We start from the raw sequence: 24,378 nt of genomic DNA, 5'->3' as shown, positions 1-24,378 counted from the left end.
CCATTCTAACATTATAGATAAATGGATGGCTAATGGTAAGCTTATTGATGTTCTCATAATTAAACATTTATTGATTCCTGCATGTTTGATGCTCTGTCTCTCTCTGAACAACCAGCATATATAATGTACACTTCAGGACAGTTAAGCAAATCATTTTGCAACTCCTTGAGTTTGACAGATGTGCAAATGACTTTCATTATCAAAACAGCCAACAGCATAAACTTCTGCAGGTGGATATATGGGTGGGCTATAAAGAGGAAAAGTGCTCCATCATTGTATGAAATGGTACATTTAATTACCTTTGGCTTCATCAAACATGATTTAACAAGGATATTATAATTCATCAAAATAAGCTAGGAGTACTGCTAGTTTACACCTGCTTATTTTAGCAGATTTTAAGAAACCAAATGTTTATAATATTTAAAATGTTGGCACAATTCCGTTATATTCATTGAGACTCTTACCAAAATTTTTAGTAAAGCTAGCTTAAATTTACCTAGTGAAATAATATTGTGGGATATATGCCCCAAAAGTACTTAATCACCATCCTTAAGTCTCAAAATTTTGTGGATCAAATACTGATCAAGCAAAGACCAAGAAAACTTTGTTGTATCATTCCTTTGGACTGGATGAATACCCTGGAATTTAAGGTAATAAACTGAAAATGATTAGTGAAATAGAGTGGACAATACTCGCCTTCGTCATCCAAAGTAGCATTTCATACCTAAGCATAGGAATAGCTAAAACTTTGGAGGACAAAAGGAGATATGTGACACCTAGGTGTGTTTTGTGTAGGTTGACAGGTTTTCTTTTTCTTTTTTTGGTCTTGGTTTTACAAAATCATTTTCCTATTTAAGTCATAATAAACAAACTCAAAATTTCTTCTCTAAAAAGAATTTTTTATTTCTTTGTCACTGCAACATTATGCTTTTAGCAGCCCAAAAGGTGTTCTGAAGTTATAACGCATCCTGGATTCCTGGAAATGTGGAGAGAGACGTTATCACAGTAAGACCTGACCTGATTCACATTCTGTGAAGGTATTTTAAATGTTCTTCTATGAATACATCACATGGCTCATTTTGTCAAACATAAGTGTTATGTAAAGATAGGTATTAGTGAATTACAAACCCTATCTCTACTTTACCAGATAGTGAGACATCACATTGATAAGGTACAGGTTTGACTTAAGTAAATATATGATGCTTTAGGCTGTAGACTATGGCTACTTATGGAAAATTGTAAATAAAAATTAAAAGTAGCTGAACATACAGAAATACAATATCCCTTTTTAAAAAGATTAACAAAATAGGTTAATAGGTAAACTTTATAGTTTTAGAGTCCAGGAAAACATATTTTTTGAAATGTCACCAAAATTGCAAACATTCTGTTTTTTGGTTTGGGTTTTATTTATTTATTTTTTTGAAAAGGGATACTGCATCTTTAACACATGTAAAGTCATATATCACCCATTTTCTACTTACAGGTAGTAGGAGTAAGAATAGTAGCTCCTCCTGGCAAGCAAATCACAGACAGTGGAAAAAGAGAAGCAATGGTGAATGAAAAGCGTGACTCTGTCACATTCAATAAAGCAGAAAAATGTGCGTTAAAAAATAAAATAAAATAAAATAAAATTCATGTATTTTGGTTTGTATTTCAATTTGCTCATGCATTGGTTAGATATCTTTTGCCATGCAATTAAACAGATACGCGATAGAAAATAAAATATAAAATACATAATTTGGAAAAAATAACATGCTGACTTTTTTATAGCCAAAAAAATTGAAAAATTAAATGAATTGTGTATTTTCAACATGCAGTTAAGCATAATATCATCCATTACCATCTAAATGTCATGACAGATGGAACAGCTGTGTATAGAACTTCTACACTAAATTGGCTATTTTTTTTTTAGATACAAAACATAAAGATCTATTAGGTTAATACAGAATATATGCAGAATGACACCTAAATTTCTATAAATAAGTCATTATATCTTATTAATACATAGGTACATACATATATTATGTGAATATACATATGCACCATACACTATATATGCACAAAGATATTTCTACAGTAGATGTATGTGACCATGATATCACACACAAACATTTACTGTACTGAAGCATAATTTCAAATTTATGTTTGGAATTATTAATGTATTCATGCTGCGAATTTAAAATAATACATAACCAATGAAAAAATGGCATACATTTGGAAATAATTCAACAGTGATTAAATTAAAATGACATTGCGTTTTGAAAGATGCAATATCCCTTTTCTTAGCCTAAAAACTTACTTTATATACACCCTTAGCTGTAGAATTTTACTAAATTAAATTCCAAACCATTTCTTTATACAACAACCAAAAATACACAGATTTTTTTTTCAACATAAGAAATATACCTACAAATACTATTCCCAGTGAGGGATAAAGTCTTGAGAAACTTAACAATTTCCCACAAAAATAAAGATCCTAAGGGGCTAAAATAATTTGCTTTTCCATTATTTTTATTATAAATTTGTGTATTAGTATATAATGTAGGGAAACTACATTATATACTAAAATTGTTAACTTTGATACTAACCAATACTGTTATGTATCTATGCTTTTGTGTATGTATAATAAACATATTTGTGATTGTCATACACAATATATGTGTGACACACTACATACAACTAAAAGTCATTACAAAGTTTCTTAGGTAAGTAAGGGATTCTCAGTTATATTACACACTAGAAGGTAATATATCTAAACATGTAACTTCATCTATCTATAAAATTGCAACTTCTCTAGTCCTAGAGGTAGTGATGAGGAAGAGAAACAAAAGCCCTAGCATACTTTCTAGTAGAAGACAATCAATTAAAGCATAATTATGAAAACTCAAACATTAAACATTTTAATAGAAAGGCTCATTTATCCAACCATTTAAAATATGAACCAGAAAAAGAATCTGATGCATTAGGCAATTTTAGAGAGCTGTCAGAGCATTTTACCCACACAAAAAAAATCATGCTTAGAGATTGTTTTGGTGTACTTTAGAAAATTTATGTTTCAATTTTTTGGTTATTTTTAAAACAGACGGCCACAGATAAGAAAGGCTACAATAATAAGTGTTTTCAAATAATTAACCAATAAAATCAGTAAGTTTAACCCAATTCTAACTGAGTGAAGACATAACCAGAGGCCATTTTTATGTTTTCATATCCAATCTGAAGTGGCTGAGATAATTTTAACTCTAAAGCAAAGTTTAATTAACTCTCTAAACTGTTTAGTTTAACTCTCCAAATATAAATTTAAACTAAATAGAAACATAAGATCTGAAAGTTATATTCAAAGATTTTATTGATCTTGATTGGCAAATTTGTGTTAGTAAAATACTTAAATCTTCCTGTCTCAAATATGATGTATTTTCCAACCACAGAGGTAGACAACAGCAAAAAGAGAAAGCACTATTGGGGAAAGCACGTATGTAGCTAATTTAACACAAAACACTACAATGCATACCTAATGTTTCTAATGCAGATGTGTCTTCTCCAACATATATATCTCCAGGGGATAATTGTAAAGAGGCAATACATTAAAATAAACTCTCATGGAATCATTAAACATGTAGTATGAGTCTTATCTATATTATTAATGATTTATTTTGAGTACAAAATAACAATCAAAATAGTACATTATATGATTTAATATAATGTAAGCAACATCTTTTATTATATTCAATATAATTAATGAATGACAAACACTTCTATACACCAATGTATTTTAGGACTATACTCTGTAAAGATTTGTTTTTAAATCCTTCCAAATTTTAATATTATTTAAAACATACAATTGGAAAGATTGGAGAGTTGTATTAATTTTTAAAACAATGCCTTACAGATAATGACACTTTATGGAATAGGAAAAAGTTCAAGTTATAAAAACTGTATTCTTTGAAATGTTTTCTGGTAGAAGTATACCTTAATGTCCCAAATAGAATTCAATTTAAATTCCTGTAGGTCTTAATATCTTCATATAATTCCAGAAGATGGCGATATTGGTTGATATAGTATAAAAGACTAATGCTCAATTTAAAAAAATTGACTCTTCATATTAAAGTGCTGAAATATTTAGGCAGTGAATATTAATATACAATTTTGTAAAATAATGCCCATATTCTTCTTATCTTATTTGTAGCCAACATTTAGAAAAACAGAGTAAGAGTACAAAATAATTCATAGACCATAACCCAAATATCATAATAAACTCTTATTTTGCCATTCGCAATACATAATGCTTCAAAGCATAAGATATGTTAATAACTCAAGCGTTTGAGGAATTTAAATTCATACATTAATTTCAAGGTTAAACTGACAAAAAGTATATTTTATATCCAAAATTAAACTGCAAATAACCAATAAGAATTTATTTACAAAGCATAAGAAACAGACCCAGATGCTGGCAACATTGTTAAAATTCAATTCTTGTTGTGTGTTCTAATTTAAAAGCACTCAGGGAAACAAAAAAGTGCTTCAAAACTAGTGACAGTGACATATGGTAAGTGGGTAGGACAGAACAAAATCAGGTCTTACCTCTTTTTTACAATTAATATGACAACTAGAAGCAGAAGGATGAACACCAAAATCCCAGCACTAATTCCTGCTATTTTCACCACTCTGTCTGTCTGCTTGGCTGGGTCTGGAATCACTTCTGGTTCTTCTGTTGCTGCTGCTAAATGAATCAAAAATATAAGTTACTGAAAGCAGCTAATTATCACAGAAAGGAAAAAGGAAAATTATTCCCAGCTAAAGCTTACCACAAAAAGACAACTTATTTTATTTGAATAAAGATAATCTGCTAAACTCGAGCATGAGAGACTTATGGTAAAGAGAAACTTTTGAAGAGAGATTTTGTTAACATAAAAAAATAAAAACTTAGAAATAACTATCAAAGGGAACTGTTTTTCTCCAAGTATCCTTAAAAGTAAGAACACAGGAGTTTTAGCAAATAGTACAGTGGAAAGAGACAGGGTCAAATTTAGAGATTCATTCTTTTATCACTTCATTCAATAATCACTTCTCCACTAAAATGCAAGGTGTCGTGCTTGGGCCTTTAAAGCAGTGTCAACGGCATTTGTCTTGGACACAAAGGGTTAGGTTAAATAAATGCCTAGTCTAAGTGCTGGAGGTGTGAGTTTATGATGTGGTAAAAAAGATTTGAAATAAACAGTTTGGAGGAAGACAAGAATAAGCAAAGGAAAACAGATTCATTAAGTAATATTTCACATTCTCTTAACAAATAAAAGCCAGGTAATAAACTTGGGAAACAGAACTCTGAGAAGATGAATTTTTTTTTAATTCTTTATAATCGCCTCAGTTTCTTTCTTTCTCAAAGCCACCACCATCCTCCACATACATACACAATTAACATTATAAATCCTACTCAATTTACAATCTCCAGTAACCCTTGGAAGACATCTTCCTTTACCTCATTTGCCTTGAAAACTGGCAAGGAAAGCATTATTATCTACATTTTACAGATTAAAAAACCTGAGGCTTAGAGATATAGGACAGATTAGAAATTGCTCAAGAACAGAGACAAAAATCTAACATATCTTCTATCTTCTAAAGCAGCATTTCTCAGTGTTTCCAGATCCATGGCCCCTCTTGCTAAGAATCTGTGTGACGGAGGACAGGTGATTCTTAGAATTAGGCACATTTGGGAAACTCTTAAAGCAGCCATCAGTGTCAAGAGATGATGGCTGAATGAACAAACAAAAGGATCCCTAAATCCAACCTCAGACCTTCCTAATGGATAATTTGATAATTCCCTTTTAAAATTACCCATTTTTCTACATTCCAATCATTTCTTCTTTAGCTTCTCTCTCTTGGCTTCTTTACCCCCAAACCTCTGCTTTCACCTCCGGTTCCGCACATTTAAATATCCACTTCAGTTTTCCAACCAGCCACAGTTTCCTCCCAAAGGGGATGGATACAAGGTCGTTAACTTTTAATTTTTCCAAGTAGGAAATTAAAAAGAACTAATATATCTAATATCAGTGTCATTTCATAAAATGGTGCTTTAAAGGTAAACCAGTAGGAAACATAGTTTGAAGAAAAGTGTTATAGAGAACACAGTTAACTTTGGAAAATAATTCACTATAACTGTCTTAATGTATCTATTTCAATTGGATAGGATAAAATCCCCATGGACCAGTATTTGGTACCCATTATTCTCAAGAAAGAAAAACAAGCCTTCAGTTTATTTCTTCTGGTAAGCAAGGGAGTTTTCCTTTCTGACTTGACACTTTCCATTATATCCAGGCTTCAGGGAATTTCCAATCTCAAATAGAGGTAGTTCAATGCTTACCACATTTCAAACTACATATTATGTTTCAATTCATCAAAACATGCATTAAATATAATGGAGATCTCTTCTTTCCCAAGAGCAACTTTAGAAATACATACGTATATCAGTGTGTGTGTATGTATAAATGTATGTGTGTATTTATGTATGTATACATATATATTCAATAAAAACAGGGGCAGTATATTTCAAAGTTGGATATAAAGCTAAAAAGAATATATTTATTGTTTGTAATTCTCAAATTGGATTGGTTTGACACAGTTACTGCTTGAAATAGGGAGACAATGTTTGATGTAGAAATCTCTAGAAAAAACTTCAGGGCATGCAACGAATCATTATTCACTATTTAACGCTTAGGATCATAAGTTTCTGTGCTACACGTGGCTTTCAAAGGGTAATGATAATGATCCATTTGTGATTTTCTGACTTAACTCACAGAATTAAACTTTCTGAAAGTCTTTGTAAGATTATTTCTTGTTCAGTGAGGTAAATATATATATATATATATATATATATATATATATATTTTTTTTTTTTTTTGCAGTACGCGGGCCTCTCACTGTTGTGGCCTCTCCCGTTGCGGAGCACAGGCTCCGGACGTGCAGGCTCAGCGGCCATGGCTCACGGGCCCAGCCGCTCCGCGGCATGTGGGATCTTCCCGGACCGGCACGAACCCGTGCCCCCTGCATCGGCAGGCGGACTCTCAACCACTGTGCCACCAGGGAAGCCCGGCAAATATATTTTTAATATAACATTTTAATTCAATTAAACACATGCTATTATGGAATAACTTTACAAAGATATTATGCTGTAAGTAGTGTATGTTATATTTCATAAGAATCTTCAGAACTGCTAAGCTCCACCAGAAGCAGACAACCCTCACAATATACACAGGTGCAAAATGGACTATCATCACGAAATACGAACATCCAGCCTTAATAGTAACTGTGATTAATTATTATATAACAAAAGTGACATGTAGGTGATGGCTAAACAATTTCAAATACAGAAGATGAAGAATTTTTTAAAAGTCTCATTACTTAAATATAGATTTGCTAATAAATTAATCTAAACATATTTCCAGAAAAGAAAAGCCAAATCTAAAAGTAAATTTCTGACCAAGGATACTGATAACCTTGCAGGTGTATTCAGGGTGCAAAGTACTGAAACATTTATAATCTATTATGTAAAAACAGTGTTACTACTTTAAAGTCATAGAATATATGTACTTGTAAAACAATGGACTTCAATTAATATTTACCAAGTGGTTAAGAAAGAAAAAAACACCAAGTTCATTCATTTGAGTTGGGTAAGACTGCTTGTTTGTCATGATTACAACTCTGGTGCAAAAGAGTTGTTCGTCAATGCTTCAAATCATTATAAATCTTGAGCATTGAAGGCTAATCAAATTCTCCAGGAACATGTGATTTGGTGGTTGTTTTCCCCTGATTGTGAATCCTCCTCAAAGTCTTTAGCTATGACTTATTATTACTATTACTAACAGCATTTTTATTAAATGTCTGTATAAATTTATTACATTAGATACCTTAATCACATGTATTTCTCCCACTTCTTGCCCTGCTAAACCAAGGAACATAAATATCCTATTTAAAATCATTCAACCTTAGAAGATTCATTAATGGAAACACAAGCAGTAGCCCCTAAGTGAGCATTTTCTATTTTCTTCAAAGAGAGCAAAAAGCTATTATAGTGACTGCGCCCCTGAGCCCCGTTTATAATTTATGCACGTACACAAAGGCAATGTGGAGCACCTTTTTCAGAAATGCTTTCCTTTGCCATAAACCTTTACCTTTTTTATCTGCCAAAGAATATTCAAAGAGTTCCCAGTGTTCTGAGGCCTAGAGCAGCATAATTTTTTGGACAGTGGGAAAAAAACTAAGGCAGTATTTTATTTTTATGGAGCAAATTTATGAGATGCATTTTTTTTGGCAAAAATAGTTAAAGCAACTTTATAAATTGTGTCCTTGCTCCCACTACTTAAAAAGAATTTACCTAAAACATTTAGGTAAAAAATATACAAATACCTAAAAATACATAAATTTAATTAAAAATTAAAATTACATAATAGCTGCAATCATACAAATGCAATCCATCTTCATGATGGATATTAGAGATAGAAGCCTCTAAGTACAATATATTAGGTGATCTCACAGCGGCTTTAGAGACACCACCGTCCTGCAAATTCTGCATATTCTCCAGGTATTTCACTAATGCTTTCTTTCCTCTTCAGTTATAATTCTGAAAAATTGTTCACACTCACTTTCCAATCATTACTTAAAATCCTATAATCAGGCTTATGTCTCCCAATGCCACGAACCCACCATCACCACCATCTCTAATGACTTACTGGTTACTGAGTTCAATGTACAACTTTTCTTATTTCATGCAACCTCTTGATAGCATCTGACATTGCTATCCACTCTCTCTTGAAACACTCCTTTCCTAGGGCTTCCATTACTTGGCCATCTCCCAGTTTTCCTATGACTTTAGCTTTTCCTTTCCAGATCTCCTTTGTGAGTCCCTCCATTGTTTCCCTTAAAACTGGGTGCTGCTTTGAGTTCCTCAGCGAAAACTTGAACCTCTTGACACAGTTTTCTATACTTTCTGGCTTGATAATTTCATCCACTTCTGTCAGTTCAGTTGCCATCCATGCTGGTCACTCTCAAATCAATACACAGTAGTCCCCCCTTAACCAGTTTCACCTTCCATAGTTCCAGTTGCCTGTGGTAAACTGTGGTCCAAAAATATTAAATGGAAAATTCCAGAAATAAACACTTCATAAGTTTTAACTTGCATACTGTTCTGAGTAGCATGATGAAATCTTGCACCATCCCAATCCTTCCCACTCAGGATCCCCAACCATCACGTCATCTGCTCCTGACATCCAACCATCAACTTCGTCACGGCTCCATGATTCAGGATCACCTGAAGCAGACGATCCTACTTCTGATACATCGTTAGAAGGTCAATAGTAGTAGCCTAACACTAGGACACAATGCTTATGTCATTTACCTCACTTCATCTCATCAGGTAGGCATTTTATCATCTCACATCACTGCAAGAAGAAGGGTACATACAATAAGATATTTTGAGAGAGAGAGAGAGAGAGAGATACCATATTCACATATCTCTAACTAAGGCCTCCAACCTGAACTGCTGACCCATATAGTCATCTGATTCTTGTTATATGTCTGCACCTCAATGTAGGAAAGTCACCTTCAACACACTATATCCAAATCTGAACTCATAATCTTACCCTCAAACCGGTTCTTCCCCTAGTGTGTCACCTTTCAGAAAATGACACAACTTTCTACAGTGTTCAAAGCCAGAAACCTGAGCATCATTCTTGAATTCTCCTCTCCTTATCTCTAGGATTAACATATAATTTATCATCCAAGCTGGAATGCTTTTGAAAGTAAAGGGGGATACTCTTAATAACTATGACAGGACAAAAGGCAAAAACTAGAATTGTCCTGGGCAAACTGGCATGTATGATCACTTGACTTTTTTTTCCTCATACAATTAGTTGCAAAGTACTACTACTTCCTAAATATCTCCTGTCTCTACTTTTTCCATCCCCACTGCTACTGCCTTAACTCCGGTCAACATCATCCTTCACCCAAATTGCAGCTGCCACCGGTCTTATCTCCCTGACTGCATTCTCTAAGCCTAATCCACATCAAAACCAACATTGCAGCACATAGTCTTTCTAAGACTGTACCATGTCACTCCACTAATTAGAACCTTCCAACGGCTTCCCACAGCTGTTAAAATAAAGTTCATTAAAGCAGGGGCCATGTTTATTTTGCTTACCATTGTATTTCCAGTAGGACCTGGAAAGGAGCAACAGTACAAAGTATTGGTTGCATAAATGAAAGAATAAAACTAAACCTGCCTATGGTTGATTGTAATGGCATAAAGAAAATCAGTTGTCTTTTAAAAAAAACACAAGGATATATTTGACCAGACATATATCTTGTTTTTCTGGGTGTTGGCATAAGATGAACTTGGTACATACATTTCTAAATTGTCTCTAGAAATTTTGACCCCTTTGCTAGCCATTCCTTCACAAGGCTAACCTTTTCTACCGTCTGCCACATCTACCACCAAACCCAAGTGCAGGGAAATTCCAGCATCATGCGAAGTACAGGAGATTTGATATCAGCAAGACTCTATTTTAATTCTTAGTTCCTTCTCTTACTTGCTGTGTGGCAATAGCAAGTTAGCATCTCTTAGAGTTAATATCTCATCAAAAAGTAAAAATAATAACAGTGCCTATGTTATATAGCTTTTAGAAATAGTACGTGACATAATGACGGGAAATATTTTTTATAAACTGAAACACTTGTAGTGGAAAGCAGAAGTAGATGCTGCTGCCCTGGGTAGAGATGGCCTAGATGTTAGCCCTTTGGGCCTATCATATAAAAATTATGAATAGGGGAACTGACATTACTGAAAAAGTTTTAAAAAAATCTTAGCAGTCTATTGTATAAATATATAATGATGAGTTTTGTAAAGTGCATGTTATTAATTAAATAGTCTGCCACAGTGGATGTCTAAGCCTTAAGGGCATCTTGAAACATGCATTATTTAACTCAGTGATTCTTTGAAGTCACTTGCTTCATCATGTCATATGATCTTATGAAACTTGTCTTAGATTATTGAATAAAACACAGGGTCTGTCAGAGTTTTATACTGGTGAAAAGGGAAAACAGCTATATGTCACACATTTTCTTTAAATAATTAACTAGAATATAATTTTTGTTCTTGTTTAATAAAGACATGGGTATTATCTGAAAATTTCTGATGTGGAAAATAACAGTGCAGAAGTCTATGGAGGCTTTAAACAACTATGAAATTAAAGTATAGATTAATATTACAAATATTTAAACTTAATTTCACACTGCTTAAGGCAACTTTTTGTAGTCTTAGATTCTCTGAATTTGTTTTTAAAACCATAGTTCAAAATGTTATATAAAATCCTGAAGAAATAATAGAAATACTTTTTGAAAAAGCAAAAGAAATAGGTATCACATTTCAGGAATGTACTTAAAAGTCAAAAACCATGTAAAATATTATTTTTTATTTCACAGTAATTTAACGAAGGGCAAATATTTAATTTTACATATGGATTCTCCATTAAGCTTCCCATTTCAATTTATTTAATTGGGTGAAGTAGAGACTTACTGTGTTCTCTTACTTCTTAAACACAGTGGAGTCTGTCTACCAAGTTACCTCTGAAATCTGTCCTTAATTCTCCATTCCATCTTCTCACTGCCTCAGATCAAGACCCAGTCATCCTGCTTTTTCACTAAGCCTTTCTGCTTCCCATGTAGGCCTCCTCAGATTTATCCTCTATATTGCCACCAAAATGAGTTTTCTAAGATGCAAATGTGATTAAATGACTCCTTTAACTGCTTTCCATTCAAGAGGAATGGCAAATGTTCTTGGTATGGCATATAAGGCCTTTCAATATGAGGCTCTAATCAACCTTTTCAATCTCATCTACTGACAATTACTTTAGGGCAGGGGCCCCCAACCCACCCGGGCCGCCCAGCAGGAGGTGATCTGCGGGCGAGGGAGTGAAGCTTCAACTGCTGCTCCCCTTTGCTTGCATTACCTCTTAAACCAACCCCTCACCCCACCCCGTCCATGGAAAAATTGTATTCCACGAAACCAGTCCCTGGTGCCACAAAGGTTGGGGACCACTGCTTTAGGGTATCTTACAACCTGAATCAGTTAAAAGCATCAGCCATTCCCCAAATACTGAAATACTCCTCGATCTATTCCAGGGTTTGGCAAACTGTGCTCCCTTGGATTGCATCCAGCAGATTTTGACTGCAACTATTATTATGATTGCAAATATTCCACCTTACAAGATAATGCCAAATGGTTACTGATTTAACATACCCACAGCAGTGTATGTAAACTCTGTTTAAATTACATCTTAAAACTTTGTATTATCAGACTTTTGTAATTTTTGCCAATTTAGTGCTAGAAAATGATATCTAATATGCATTTGATTACTAAAATCATCTTTGAGATACTTGTTTGAAATATTTATACGTACTTCTTTTCTGAAATGCTTGGTGTACAACTTTAACCCATTTTTCCATTTGGGTTTCATCTTTTTCTTATCTGTTTATAGTAATACTTTATGTGTGAACACTAATCCTTTGTCAGTTATAAGTGTTGCAAATACCTTCTAGTGGGTGACATTTCTTTCACTTTAAATATAGTATCTTGATGAATAGCAGTCCTTAATTTTAGTGAAGTCAAATATATTAATCATTTATTTGAATTCGTAAAAACAATCTCTTCTTTTTTCTCTAAAAGTTTTAAAACTGTATATTTCATATTTAACCCTGGCTCTATCTGGAATTGCTCTCTGAGTATAATATACAGTAGGAAGGTACTTCAGGCCCCTCCACCTGACATAAATATCCAGTTATCTGTGGACAAGTTTTCAATTGATCCAATGATCTACAAAACCACTTCTGTCCTATATCCAAATTATATAAACGGAGGAATTCAGTTTCCAGATTTTCCATTATTTCCCAAGAGGCAATATTCTGTACTGACATAACACTGTTTTAAGTACTATAGCTCCATAGTATGTTATAATACATGATGGGCATGTTTCCATGCCTAGTCCTTTTCCTCTGAAGTATCTTGACTGGTCTTTATGTTTTGCTACGGGTCACTTCTTCAGATTAAAGTCCAGCTGATAAATGATCCCTTCACTTCTGTTAAAGCTGCTGTCAAAGTAGTCCAGCCACAGCAAAAGGCTTATTTTTCAATTTGAACAATTGTGCTTCTCTTCCTAAAAGTTCCATTTGGTTCTTTGCAACTGGTTCTTTGTTTAGTAACTCTTGATAGTATCTTGCTAATCTTTATGATTTGCACTTTCGTTTCTTTAAATATTTTGTACACAGCCTTTAGCTCTTTTGTATTCTGTACTTGACAATCCTAATCCCTGCGGTCCTCTGGGAATTAAGATCTGTTTTTTCTGCTATATCCCTCACAGTGAATTACTTTCATGAATGCTTGGGGACCTTTGATTGTGAGTTAATTGCTTTATGTTAGTCTGTGAGAATCCTGCAGACCTAAATTGATCATGCTTTCATCTAAAAAAGAGAACTTGCATCAGCTTCTGCCAGTAACCATGAGGTGACATAGGGCTCGGACCATCTCTGCACCCCTCAAAAGTACCAGCTCTATATTTTTGTTATAACAAAACAATTGATCTGGGTTTCAGTCCCCGCTCTGCCACTCACTAGCTGGGTAATCTTGAGTAAGTTATTTAACCACGGCATTCCTAAGTTTTCTTATCAGTAAAATAGAAATGATAAAAATACCTAGGTTCTAGGTCAATGGAAAGATGACATGTGCTAAAATACATAAAGTCCTTAGGACAATACTTGGTACATAAGATCTCAGTAAGTGTAATAATTAAATAAAACATAATTAAATTCAGATGAAACTCTTTTACCAAATCTAGATTTTTGAACCATAGCTAATACGTGTTCAAATAAACAGCATCAAATGGAGAGACGTCTAATTTCTAAAAATACAGAGTTATTAACATTACTCTTTATCACATCCCGTATTTGTCGAATACCTCAGGGGTACAAAAGACTGTATTAGGCTAAAAACCAGAAAGATGAACAAATGCTCTTCCTTTAGAGAGTATATAATCTAGAAGCAAAATGATAAGTACTTAAATAATTGTACTTATTAGCAGAATATGCCAAGTACTAAAAAGAGGAACAACCAGGGGTCCTGAATAGGGGCATAGAACTGTATCTGGTTTGCTGACATCCTAAAACATTTCTTAGAATTATTCAACATCAAAGTCCAACTCTGATTTTTAGATAAGGAAAAAACTCAGAAGAGGTGAATGGCTTTTTCATGGTCACAATATTAGTTATTGACACAATTAAAAATATAGTTCATGCTTCCTGACTCCTATTTAGCACTTTCACTTGGGAGAAATGTGATTAGCCACCTATTTTAGGCATATTTTTTGCCACTACGAACTCAAAGAGAGAGCGAGAGAGTGAGAGAAAGAGATCAGAGAGGTATCAACTTCAATCACTACCTAAACGTAAGAAAGGAGTAAAGTTGGAGAGATAAAAGTACAAATAAATTGGCAGTCAAACCAAATCCTTTCTAGAAAAAATCAGTCATGAGGAGACAGATGGATGAATGGAATCTTAAATCCATGAAGAAGGCATGGTTTTCCTTCCTTTCATTAATAAATGAATTAACTGTCGTCCCTGGCATGTACCTGGCACAGTTCTAAGCTCTGAAGATTCACCACTGAACAAGACAGAGAATATCTCTGCTCTCATGCAATTTACATCCCTGTGCTGTGAAGCAGATGAGACGCAAGTAAATAAGCATCATCTGATAGTGAGAAGTTCTACACTGAGAATTAAAATAGGGGATGAGGCAGAAGACCATGGTGACCTCTTTAGATTCAAAGGTGAGGGACGATCTCTCTGAACAAAACCTGGAGGTAGATAGTGTGGCTTTTTACTGACAAAAGGAAGACTGTACCATATCAGCAGCAAAATGTTTTGAATACCTTTTCTCTGTACTAGGTATTAAAGGGGGTTCAGAGATTATAGAGCTGTCTACCTGATTTAAAAAAAATGTTATTTTTTTAAACCTCAAGTAATACAGGTGATCAACGAATAACAGTAGAGTGAATTAAAATTAACTTGGGGAAGTAAAAAAATAAGAAGACCAATATAATGCTATGACCCTGGGGAATAATGAGCTGGCCAACATTTATGCCAAAGGTACAGGAAGTGGAAAGGAAAGTGTAAATGATAAGGAACTACACTTTCCACATACTAATTATTATGTGTAGGGCATCCAGGTAGTAGTGGCCTATTAAGAATAAAGTAGATTGAGCTGAAGATTACTGAGAAATAAATCAAAACAAACAACGCTGGATCACATATACACACACAGTGTTTATAAAAGTAGGCTACAGAACAACTAGACCTGAACCTTAAAGTGAAATGTTTATAAAGTGATAATGTAGATATCTGGTGTTGTTGGGGGAAGAAAGCTTCATGATAACGTCAGTGATATTTTTTTCTCCTATAAACTACAAGATCAGGAAAGTCTCTTCTTCAGGGAAAAATCTGGAATATTAAAATCCAGGCACTGCATTTAATTAAAAGGCAAATGCACTTGACATTTTTGTTGGCACAGAACTCAGAATGCCAGATCTGGGCCAGTCATCCCAATATGTCATTTAGAGCACAAACAGGAAACACACACATGCACGTGCGCGTGCGTGCGCACGCGCACACACACACACACACACACACACACACACACACACACACTTGAATGTAATATAATTTGAAATAATAGAGAAAGAAACAGAGACCAAAGAAAACCTTTATTAGTGCTCAAATGTGGATGTGATAAGGATGTGATGTAATCTAAAATAAATATGACCTACCTTTAACCTATTTCCATTTTCGTTATTTGTAAAATGGGGTTAAGATTAGCTGCTTTGGGGCTGCTTTTAGTTATGAATCCCACTTTCATTTTCAGCAGGTCATTTTCCACCAAGCCTTGGAAAATTCATTAATCTGGCATATCTCAGGAGAGCATGCAACATGGTTTAAATCATATTAATAGAGGTTGCAGTGCAATTTTCACAGGTGTTTATTTACTAAATTATAGCCTGCCTTAATATTGTACAGAGGAGCCAGATTAAAAAGTGATTTTATTTGAGTTCCAGCTTTTCTAAGATAATTTAGTATAAAGTCTAAATTATTAATATATGTTTTAGAACTTGAGATTGGTTTTAATCCTAAAATATCTTTTGGCTGTGAGTGAACAGTTAGGAGCCACATTTTTAAATGGTTCTTGATGGTCTAAAGTTATCTAAGCCCTGGCTATATTTCACAATTTCTACTTCTCAAAATATCTAGCAAACACTTAAATCCAAGATACTTTAATCAATTACATTTTGTACACTTCTAGATAATAAGCCTTATTTTTACACTCAAAGCCCTCCCCTTGTCTAAACAGGACCCCTTCAATAGAAAATTTCTATCTCCTCAATGAAGGCTTCCTCTGTTCTTCAATCTCACCCTCTTCTGAATTCCTATGCCCTTATAGATTCTGTTTCTTACCTGTACTGTAAATCACAGCCTAAAAGAGGTAGGGTGGAGTTTTGGGAGGAGCAAGGTTAACATTCACTGATTATATGAACTCGGAGGAAATTAGACATCTTCTTTGAATATCAATTTCTTTTATGAAATGGGGCAATAATACTCTTTCATACATATTCTAAGGAGTAAATGGGATAATCTTAAAGAAAATTCATCAAAGTTTGTTTCCTATGTGTGTTTTCCATATCTTTTCTTCTTTGAGGGCATACACCAGCATCTCTCTCTCTCTCTAGCAAATAGTAGGAATTCAGGAAATACTTGATCTCCAAATCCCTCACATGAGTTAGAGATTTAACCACCAATAATCTGCACGACACTGTTTGGGAGACAGAGTTTTATAGTGTAAATGCAAATAGGCTACCTAAGCTTTTTGCCTATTATTTTAAAAGGTATGTATTTGGTATAAATTCATTCTCAGAAGAAGAATGCCCATCAGTGGTGGCTTCAGCTCTCCCATACCCTGAGAAATATCCTCTTCTCCTTTATCCTCGCTTTATACTCCACTGTGACTAATTTTTAAACCACGGTGGGTTTTTTGTTTTGTTTTTTTTTTGTCTTTTTGCCTGTTTGCCATCCCAACTGTTGGTCCCTTACTTTTCTTCCCTTAAGAGCTAATTCTCAGAGCCCTCAAACAAGTGGCCTCCTTTTTCTTTGACCTTTAGTATATCTGCTTTTTCAATTACCTCCAAGCTCACTGAATCCACTGCTCACATACTTCTTCCACTTTCTGTTTTGAATTCCTTAAAGCTGGTTTCTAAGCACCTCACTCCAAAGGAGTCCTGCTACTGTCAAGGACTCCTAGCTTATGGGGAAAAAGAAAAATGTCATTTATTCTGAAGAGATCTCTGAGGCACGGTCCCCCAGTATGACCAGATCCCACAGCTGCGTTCCTGGTCCTCAGTACTCGCTGGCAGATCTGCTCTTCTTGGACAATGCTGAACCACAATTCTTCCATTAACCTCAATGTGAACTTGCTCTTTTTCATGGGCTTCTCTGAGCCTTAGATTTTATAAGCATATTTCTTTCCAGTCCCCCCAACCTAATACGTTTTTATATTTTGGGGATATAGAAAGCCACACGTTTCAAAGGAAAATTGTGCTCTTCTACAAAGTTTATACACACTTGGTAGATGATGTGATAGATCCCGTCTAACCTTAAGTACTGGAGATCACTACGTAAACCAACATGCTCTGACACAGAGATAAGACACTTACTTCATAAAATCCCATCCTCAATACACTTTAAGAATACTGAACTTCTCTTACCTGTAGTGAACTCAATAGTGGGATCAACAGAAGCCAGGAAAAGGGCAACAGAGGTAAAGCAAAGATTAAAGTCTGAACAACGAAGTATAACTTGAGGAACTGTGATCATTAAAGATAGTCAATAAATTATTAATAATAACATCATGCACATACTAACAATTATTCCAAGATTCTTAACTGAAGATTGATTTCTAATTGCCTTGACAAAGAACAAGGTGAAATTACAAGCAAAAAAATCAGGTAAAATCATAGGCTCTACTCTGTTTTTCTTATTGGTTTTTGCAGCATAATAATTCCTTCAATTTTGCAAGAATAAAGATTAGTGTCTGTTTTAACTCTTTCATTTCCTTCTTTCAACTTCTTTTCCTTTCATTTCCTCTAGATAACGTTCACTCGGTTTGCTCCACATCTCTTTTCCATATCATATTAGATCTGTGAGATTTCTCCAAAAGCTTAGTCTTGAGTCTGCAGAAAACAAGAGCAGTAGTGTGTGTGCATGTGTGTGTGTGTGCCTCACACAAGCTCTCCACTCTCACCTGCACAGCCATGTTGCACCTGTGATTTCCAAGCTGCATTTATAAGGGGTGAACTGGCAAAATTCCACCCTTTACTCTTTCATTACAAGTGGACACAGAATCAAAAGGAATTGAATCCAAATCGACACAAGACAGCTGGCCCCATCCCTCCCTGGTAGCAAAATGAATGAGCCTTGACAAGGAGTGTGAATTCGCTTGTGAACAGGCAGTTCCCAGGTAGCGCAAACTTTTTGCTCAGTCATGGACATGTTTACCTGCTACCAGTGGATAGTGGGAATGAGTAGGTCTGATTATTCTAAATGATGAGCCCCAAAACATGCTGATAGGAGACAAATTCAATCCTGGGTTTCAACTGTGCTGTGTTCAAAGAAAAAAATATTCTTCTCTTTGCAAGGTATCCTTTTATCACAGGGGATTTCATAAAAGGAACCAACCATGATACAACTCTCACTGGAAAGGAAACTGCACTGGAATTAGGTTCCTGCAGTCATATCATAATCCACCTGAATTTACCTTCTCAACATCCTCTAACCTGCCTCATAGGCCTGAAGAAATAGAACATCTGGCTAATGACTGGGGGCTTCATTTTGTAGCAGGAAAGAAGGATGCCAAGTGTGACACATTCTTCTGAGGACACACCTGATGGTTTCTAAAAGAAGGAGTGAGAGTCTGAAGACTCTCAGGGTAGCTTTAAGAAGGAAAGAATGGGGAAGGAAGGAGAGGTGTCCTTAAAGAAAACCTCTTGTGGAAGGTCTAAGTATAGAAGCATGCTTCTCACTGATGGTAAAGGAACTAAGTATACTTAAGTCAGCTATAATTCCCCTATTTATCCCTTCTTCACCATTACAGTCTTCCTTCAGGACAAGACCTTGAATAACCATGTTGCTTGCAGTTTGAACCATTTAATCTGGTGGAACAAAATGGGGTGGGTACATGGGTGGTAAGGGATGGGCCTCATTTGCTCCATTTCCTCGGATCTGGGAAGCCAGTTGGCTTTTAAAATGGATCAGCAAACTATGATCTTATAAATCCTCTTGTTTTCCAGTAGCATTTTTAAAGAAAAAGACAAGATTAATGATTCCCTATTATGTTTGCAATACAATAAATGTATAAATTTAGTATCAAGTTTAAAAAAGTGCTATTTTAATAGGGTATGAAGCTAGAATTACATTTTAACTAATCTCTGAAAACTACTAGAATTTATCAGAGAATTTACAAGCAATTTTACGCAGCACACCATGGTAAGAATAAACATATTTTACTGTTCTGCATAGCTAAGTGAAGAGACCCACCTCTGGACAGGAACAGAGAGGGTGCCCAGCTATACTAGTGTTCCAATTAAGAACTGAGAGGAAGGCAGGGAGCTTCTATCAGAGATCAGTGGTTACCACTCACTTGGGCATCTGTATGACTTAAACGTGTATATTGAAACCAGTACCCCTCTTTAGAGAGGACCAGACAACCTCAGACCCATTCATCTGTTCTGTAGCCCTTCCCTACTAACTTCTTATTGGCTCCATCTCTCTGGAGAACTCTAAGTAATACACTACCATTCATATTATTTCCAGCACTGAATTTGCCTCCAGTGTGTTTGAACGTTCTATATTTTGCTATGGTTTACTATTAAAACTCTTCTGGGAAGTATTCTTTTCAAAAATATGATAAAAACAAAGAAACAATCACTTCTCAAGTAGTATATTTTAAAATAGAACCATTTAAATCTCTTATTTTTGCAATCAGAGGACATCTCTAGGGCAATCAGATAATTCAGAGATTTTAGTCTCTGTCCATCCATATTTTTGTCTTCAAAACAAGCATTGAAACTACTCATGAAGTTCAAGCTACTTAAATATTCCAAGTCATAACAGTAACTCAATCCTTTAAATATATAACATTTCAAGCCATATGAGCACACTAAAATATTTCTTTGTTACAGCTGTGTAAACATCTGGATAAATCATATCCTATCATGTCACCATGTACTTTAGCAACTGAAAGTCGATTCTAAGCACATGACCACAACTACTTGCAATGTAACAGATGATGCTCTCAATATAAGACTATGTTGCTATGGCATCAGCAAACCACAATCTTATGAATCCTCTTGTCTACCCAGTACAGTTTTTAAGGGAAAAGAAAATATTAATGGTTACTATTATATGTTTGCATTTATAATAAATATAAATTCAGTAGCAGGAACCAACCATTATTATAAATTAATAATTTACTAGTTTTGTAGTACATAAAATTAGAACTACATTTGAACTGATCTATGATAATTCCAGAATTTACCAGTAGACTTTGCAGTATTACCACTACATTTTTGCAGTTCATTAGCATGTACCAATAAAATGAATATGAAAGAATAAAATGTAACAGCAATATTTACCTTTTAAAGGAAGGCCATACAGTGCTAGTTTATTTTGCAGTACAACAAGCATATCTCTGACATATATGGAATAAATTCTACAAAGCTAAAGGAATAATAATAATCTTTTAAATTAGATTATCTCAAGCTATTTCCAAACCCCCAACAAACATTGAAACAGAGTTTTGTATTCTGGGTATGTGAACTTGGCTAACAGCAAAGATTTGCATAAGACATTCTTTCCCTATGAGGCCAAGTTTTGTTTGTCTTCATTAGTTTCTATACATTCTTATTCCAAAGTCTCCGATTCAGACAGATTGTTTTCTCCAACTTTTGTAATATCAAAGTTATCTAAGCTGAGCCTCAAAGGAGACAAGATATTCTTATAAATCTTTGCTAAATTGTCTTACCTTACAGAGAAAGACTACATAAACACATTTAAATAAAGATGAAAATCAATGGTTTGTAGTTTAGAAAACACTGGTTATATCCTTGCTCAAAAAAGATAAAATGCCGACTAAACAGCTACACCTAAGATACATGTTCGTTTCCAACTGTCTCTGTAACAAATTTACCACAAACTTGGTGGCTTAAGACAACACCCATTTATTCCCTTACAGTTCTGGGGATCAGAGGTCCAAAAACAGTATAACTGGGTCAAAATCAAAGTATTGGCCTGTTTATGCTCCCTCCAAAGGCTCTAAGGGAGAAGGCCATCCTTGGCTCTTCCAGCTTTGGCAGCTGTTAGCATCACATCACTCCAACCTCTGTCTCTGTGGTCATGTTGTCTTCTCCTCTGGGTGTCAAGTTTTCTTTTGCCTCTTTCTTATAATATACACATGATTGGATTAGGGCCCATCCAGTTAATACAGGATAATCTTCTTGTCAAGATCCTTAATTATATCTGCAGATATTCTTTTCCCTTATGAGGTCACATTTATAGGTTCCAGAGATCAGGACCTGATAGTTTTAGGTGGCCATTATTCAGCCTATTAAAATCTGTATGCTTTCTAATGTGTTTTAAAGAATATTTTTCCAGATAAACGTGGTAGGTAATCAAAAGAATCCCAAAGGAAAGAAATCAAAGTGATGGTGCTGAGTGGCAGGGAACAGAGAAGACAAAGTTGACAATTTGCCACCTTTGACAGTGCTTGTCACAGGTCTGCTTCTCTTCATTCCCACTGTTTAGTTATTTGTTTTTATTGCTAACAGAACCTCTCCGCATTCTGCACATACTCATACACACAGTAGCTAGAGAAGGGCCTGTGATGTGCTTCAAAACTTTATTATTCTATGTGTACATGTACCAAAATGGTCCTTCCTTTAAATCAGGTAAGATAACACAATGCAGTCATAATAGCTGTTTCTCAAGAGCTGAAGGGCTATATTTGGAAAAGGTATGAGAATCATTCATATACACCAACCTTATTTTCACAAAGCCCTTAATATAATGAAAGGAGTATATACCCTAATTCCTACACCCTAATTCCTCTTGCTTCATCACATGTTCCAAACTCTTTGCATCTCCAGCTGCGGTCCTGCTCTATTCCTTTGTTGCAAGTACAATCTCCTTTGTCCCTTCAATGTCTATCTCAAATCCATCTTTTCCATGACGCTTCCACCACTTGCTCTGGTAACAAATTACCACTTCATATATGAAAATCTCATGATCTTTTTTTGAAAAAATCTTTTTAAAATTAGAATCTCACGGTCTTTTAAAAAAAAAGGTCTGGATTATTCCTTGTTTCATACTTCATTAAATATACATATATTTCCCCCATTACACTATGAGCTCCTTAAAGGCAAGGACTGTCTTACTCAGGATGGATGTTCTTTGACCTGATCCCCATCCCTATCCATCCATATGTTGCTAAAGAGACTTTCATACGGCTGAGGTTCAATAACTGTTCAATTAATTAAGCTTGTTCTCTACTTTGGGCAAAGTAGTTCTGACTATATGACTTTGCTTCCCCAGTCAAATTATAAAGGAGAAAGATGATCTTTTCTTAGTAAAAAGGATAGTTACTATAAGACACATAATATACATTTCTTAAGGATTTGAATGACTAAAGAGGGGCAAGATTTATACTTGAAATTGGTTATTTTAAATAGCTATCCAGAATAAAACTTATTGTTTCAAAGAAGAGAAATAACTGTTAAAGAAGTACATTATAGCATATGCTTTAGTCTTTCAAATGATATAATTTCTCTGGGGAAAAAAACCTCTTTCAAAGTGTACATTCAAATAATACTATCAAATAGTACATCACTTTTAAAATTTCAAAATATAGGAGATCATAGACAAATTTATTTTATCCAAGCCAAGAAGTATAGAGTCTTTATTTGTTCAACAAATACTTGAATACTTTTACATGCCAGGTGCTGGATAGATGCTGGGGATGTATCAGCCCGTAAGAGTTAGAACCTATCTTTTTAGCTTAAAGGGGAAAAGAGACAGTATACAGCTAATCGTGATAAATCTTCTGACATAAAAGATAGGGTATTATGAGAAGATTCTAATCTAGTTTGGGGAATAAGAAAAGGATAATTATACTGAGGCCTCAAGGGTGTGTGCCAGTGAGACAAAGATGTTGAATGAATAGATACTGCAGTCCTAGGGCTGTAACTATGCAGAGAGGTCAGAGATGAGAGAAACGGGTTTGCGAGCATCCTACTATAGAATATTAGTATACTGTAGTATAGTGACTGCAGCCATACTAAAAATCTTGTAGCAAGAGTACAAGGAAGAGGGCCCAGATCCAAGCCCTGAGTAGGGGTTAAAAACAAAGGTAGCAGGGTGGGTAAGCATTTCAGACAGGTTCAAAGGCCTTCTTGCAACAAGCAATTAGACAGCTTAGTGTGGTTAACTAGTGGGAACTGACAAAAGGCTACACTTGAGAGCTAGGTTACAACCAGATAATGCAGGGCTTTGTAGGCACACTAAAGAGTTTTTTTTTTTTTGCGGTACGCGGGCCTCTCACTGTTGTGGCCTCTCCCGTTGCGGAGCACAGGCTCCGGACGCGCAGGCTCAGCGGCCATGGCTCACGGGCCCAGCCGCCATGGCTCACGGGCCCAGCCGCTCCGCGGCATGTGGGATCTTCCCGGACCGGGGCACAAACCCGCGTCCCCTGCATTGGCAGGCGGACTCTCAACCACTGCGCCACCAGGGAAGCCCCCACACTAAAGATTATAAGCTTTATTTTAAGAGCATTTGGAAACCACAACGAGTATTTTAAACAAGTGTCATAAACAGATTTTCATTTTTAAATGTTCTTTCTGGTTAGAATATGAAGAGGCAGTAGGAAGAAGGCAATGGCAGACTGGAAGGACCAGCTATGGTGATACTACGGCGGTGCACACAAGACATGAAAGTGGCTTTGACCGAATTAGTAGCAGTGGCCATGGGGAAGAAAAAGAGACAGATTTAAGAAATGTAGGTAGTGGATTAATAATGTTTGATGATTGGATGGATAGGGGATGTTAGGAAGAGAAAAGAGTCAACCATAATTCCCAAGTATTTGAACTACTCAGTGGATGGTAGTGATATAAACTGAGATAAAGAACACTGGAATAGGGGCAAGTTGTAGGGGGGGAAAGATCAGATTAGTTTTGAACTTCTTGAGTCTATGTG

The 24,378-nt window shown here is 35.2% G+C and overlaps 1 protein-coding gene across 2 annotated transcripts in view; it reads right to left on the bottom strand.

Moving 5' to 3' along the window:
• The window catches only part of PTPRK (protein tyrosine phosphatase receptor type K), a 570,605-nt gene that overhangs the window by 36,859 nt on the left and 509,368 nt on the right, over positions 1–24,378 (bottom strand). The window contains exon 14 of one of the 2 annotated variants that reach the window (XM_082855620.1): positions 4,579–4,717. In XM_082855620.1, the coding sequence (XP_082711746.1) occupies positions 4,579–4,717 (139 nt within the window). The remainder of the gene's footprint in view (positions 1–4,578; positions 4,718–24,378) is intronic. The other variant, XM_082855621.1, reaches the window with a different exon arrangement.

This window comes from Leucopleurus acutus (assembly GCF_964270905.1).
Source record: "Leucopleurus acutus genome assembly, chromosome: 15".
Taxonomy (NCBI): Eukaryota; Metazoa; Chordata; class Mammalia; order Artiodactyla; family Delphinidae; genus Leucopleurus; species Leucopleurus acutus.
The sequence above is the reverse complement of the archived record's forward strand: the minus strand, read 5'-3'. Positions and strand labels throughout refer to the sequence as shown.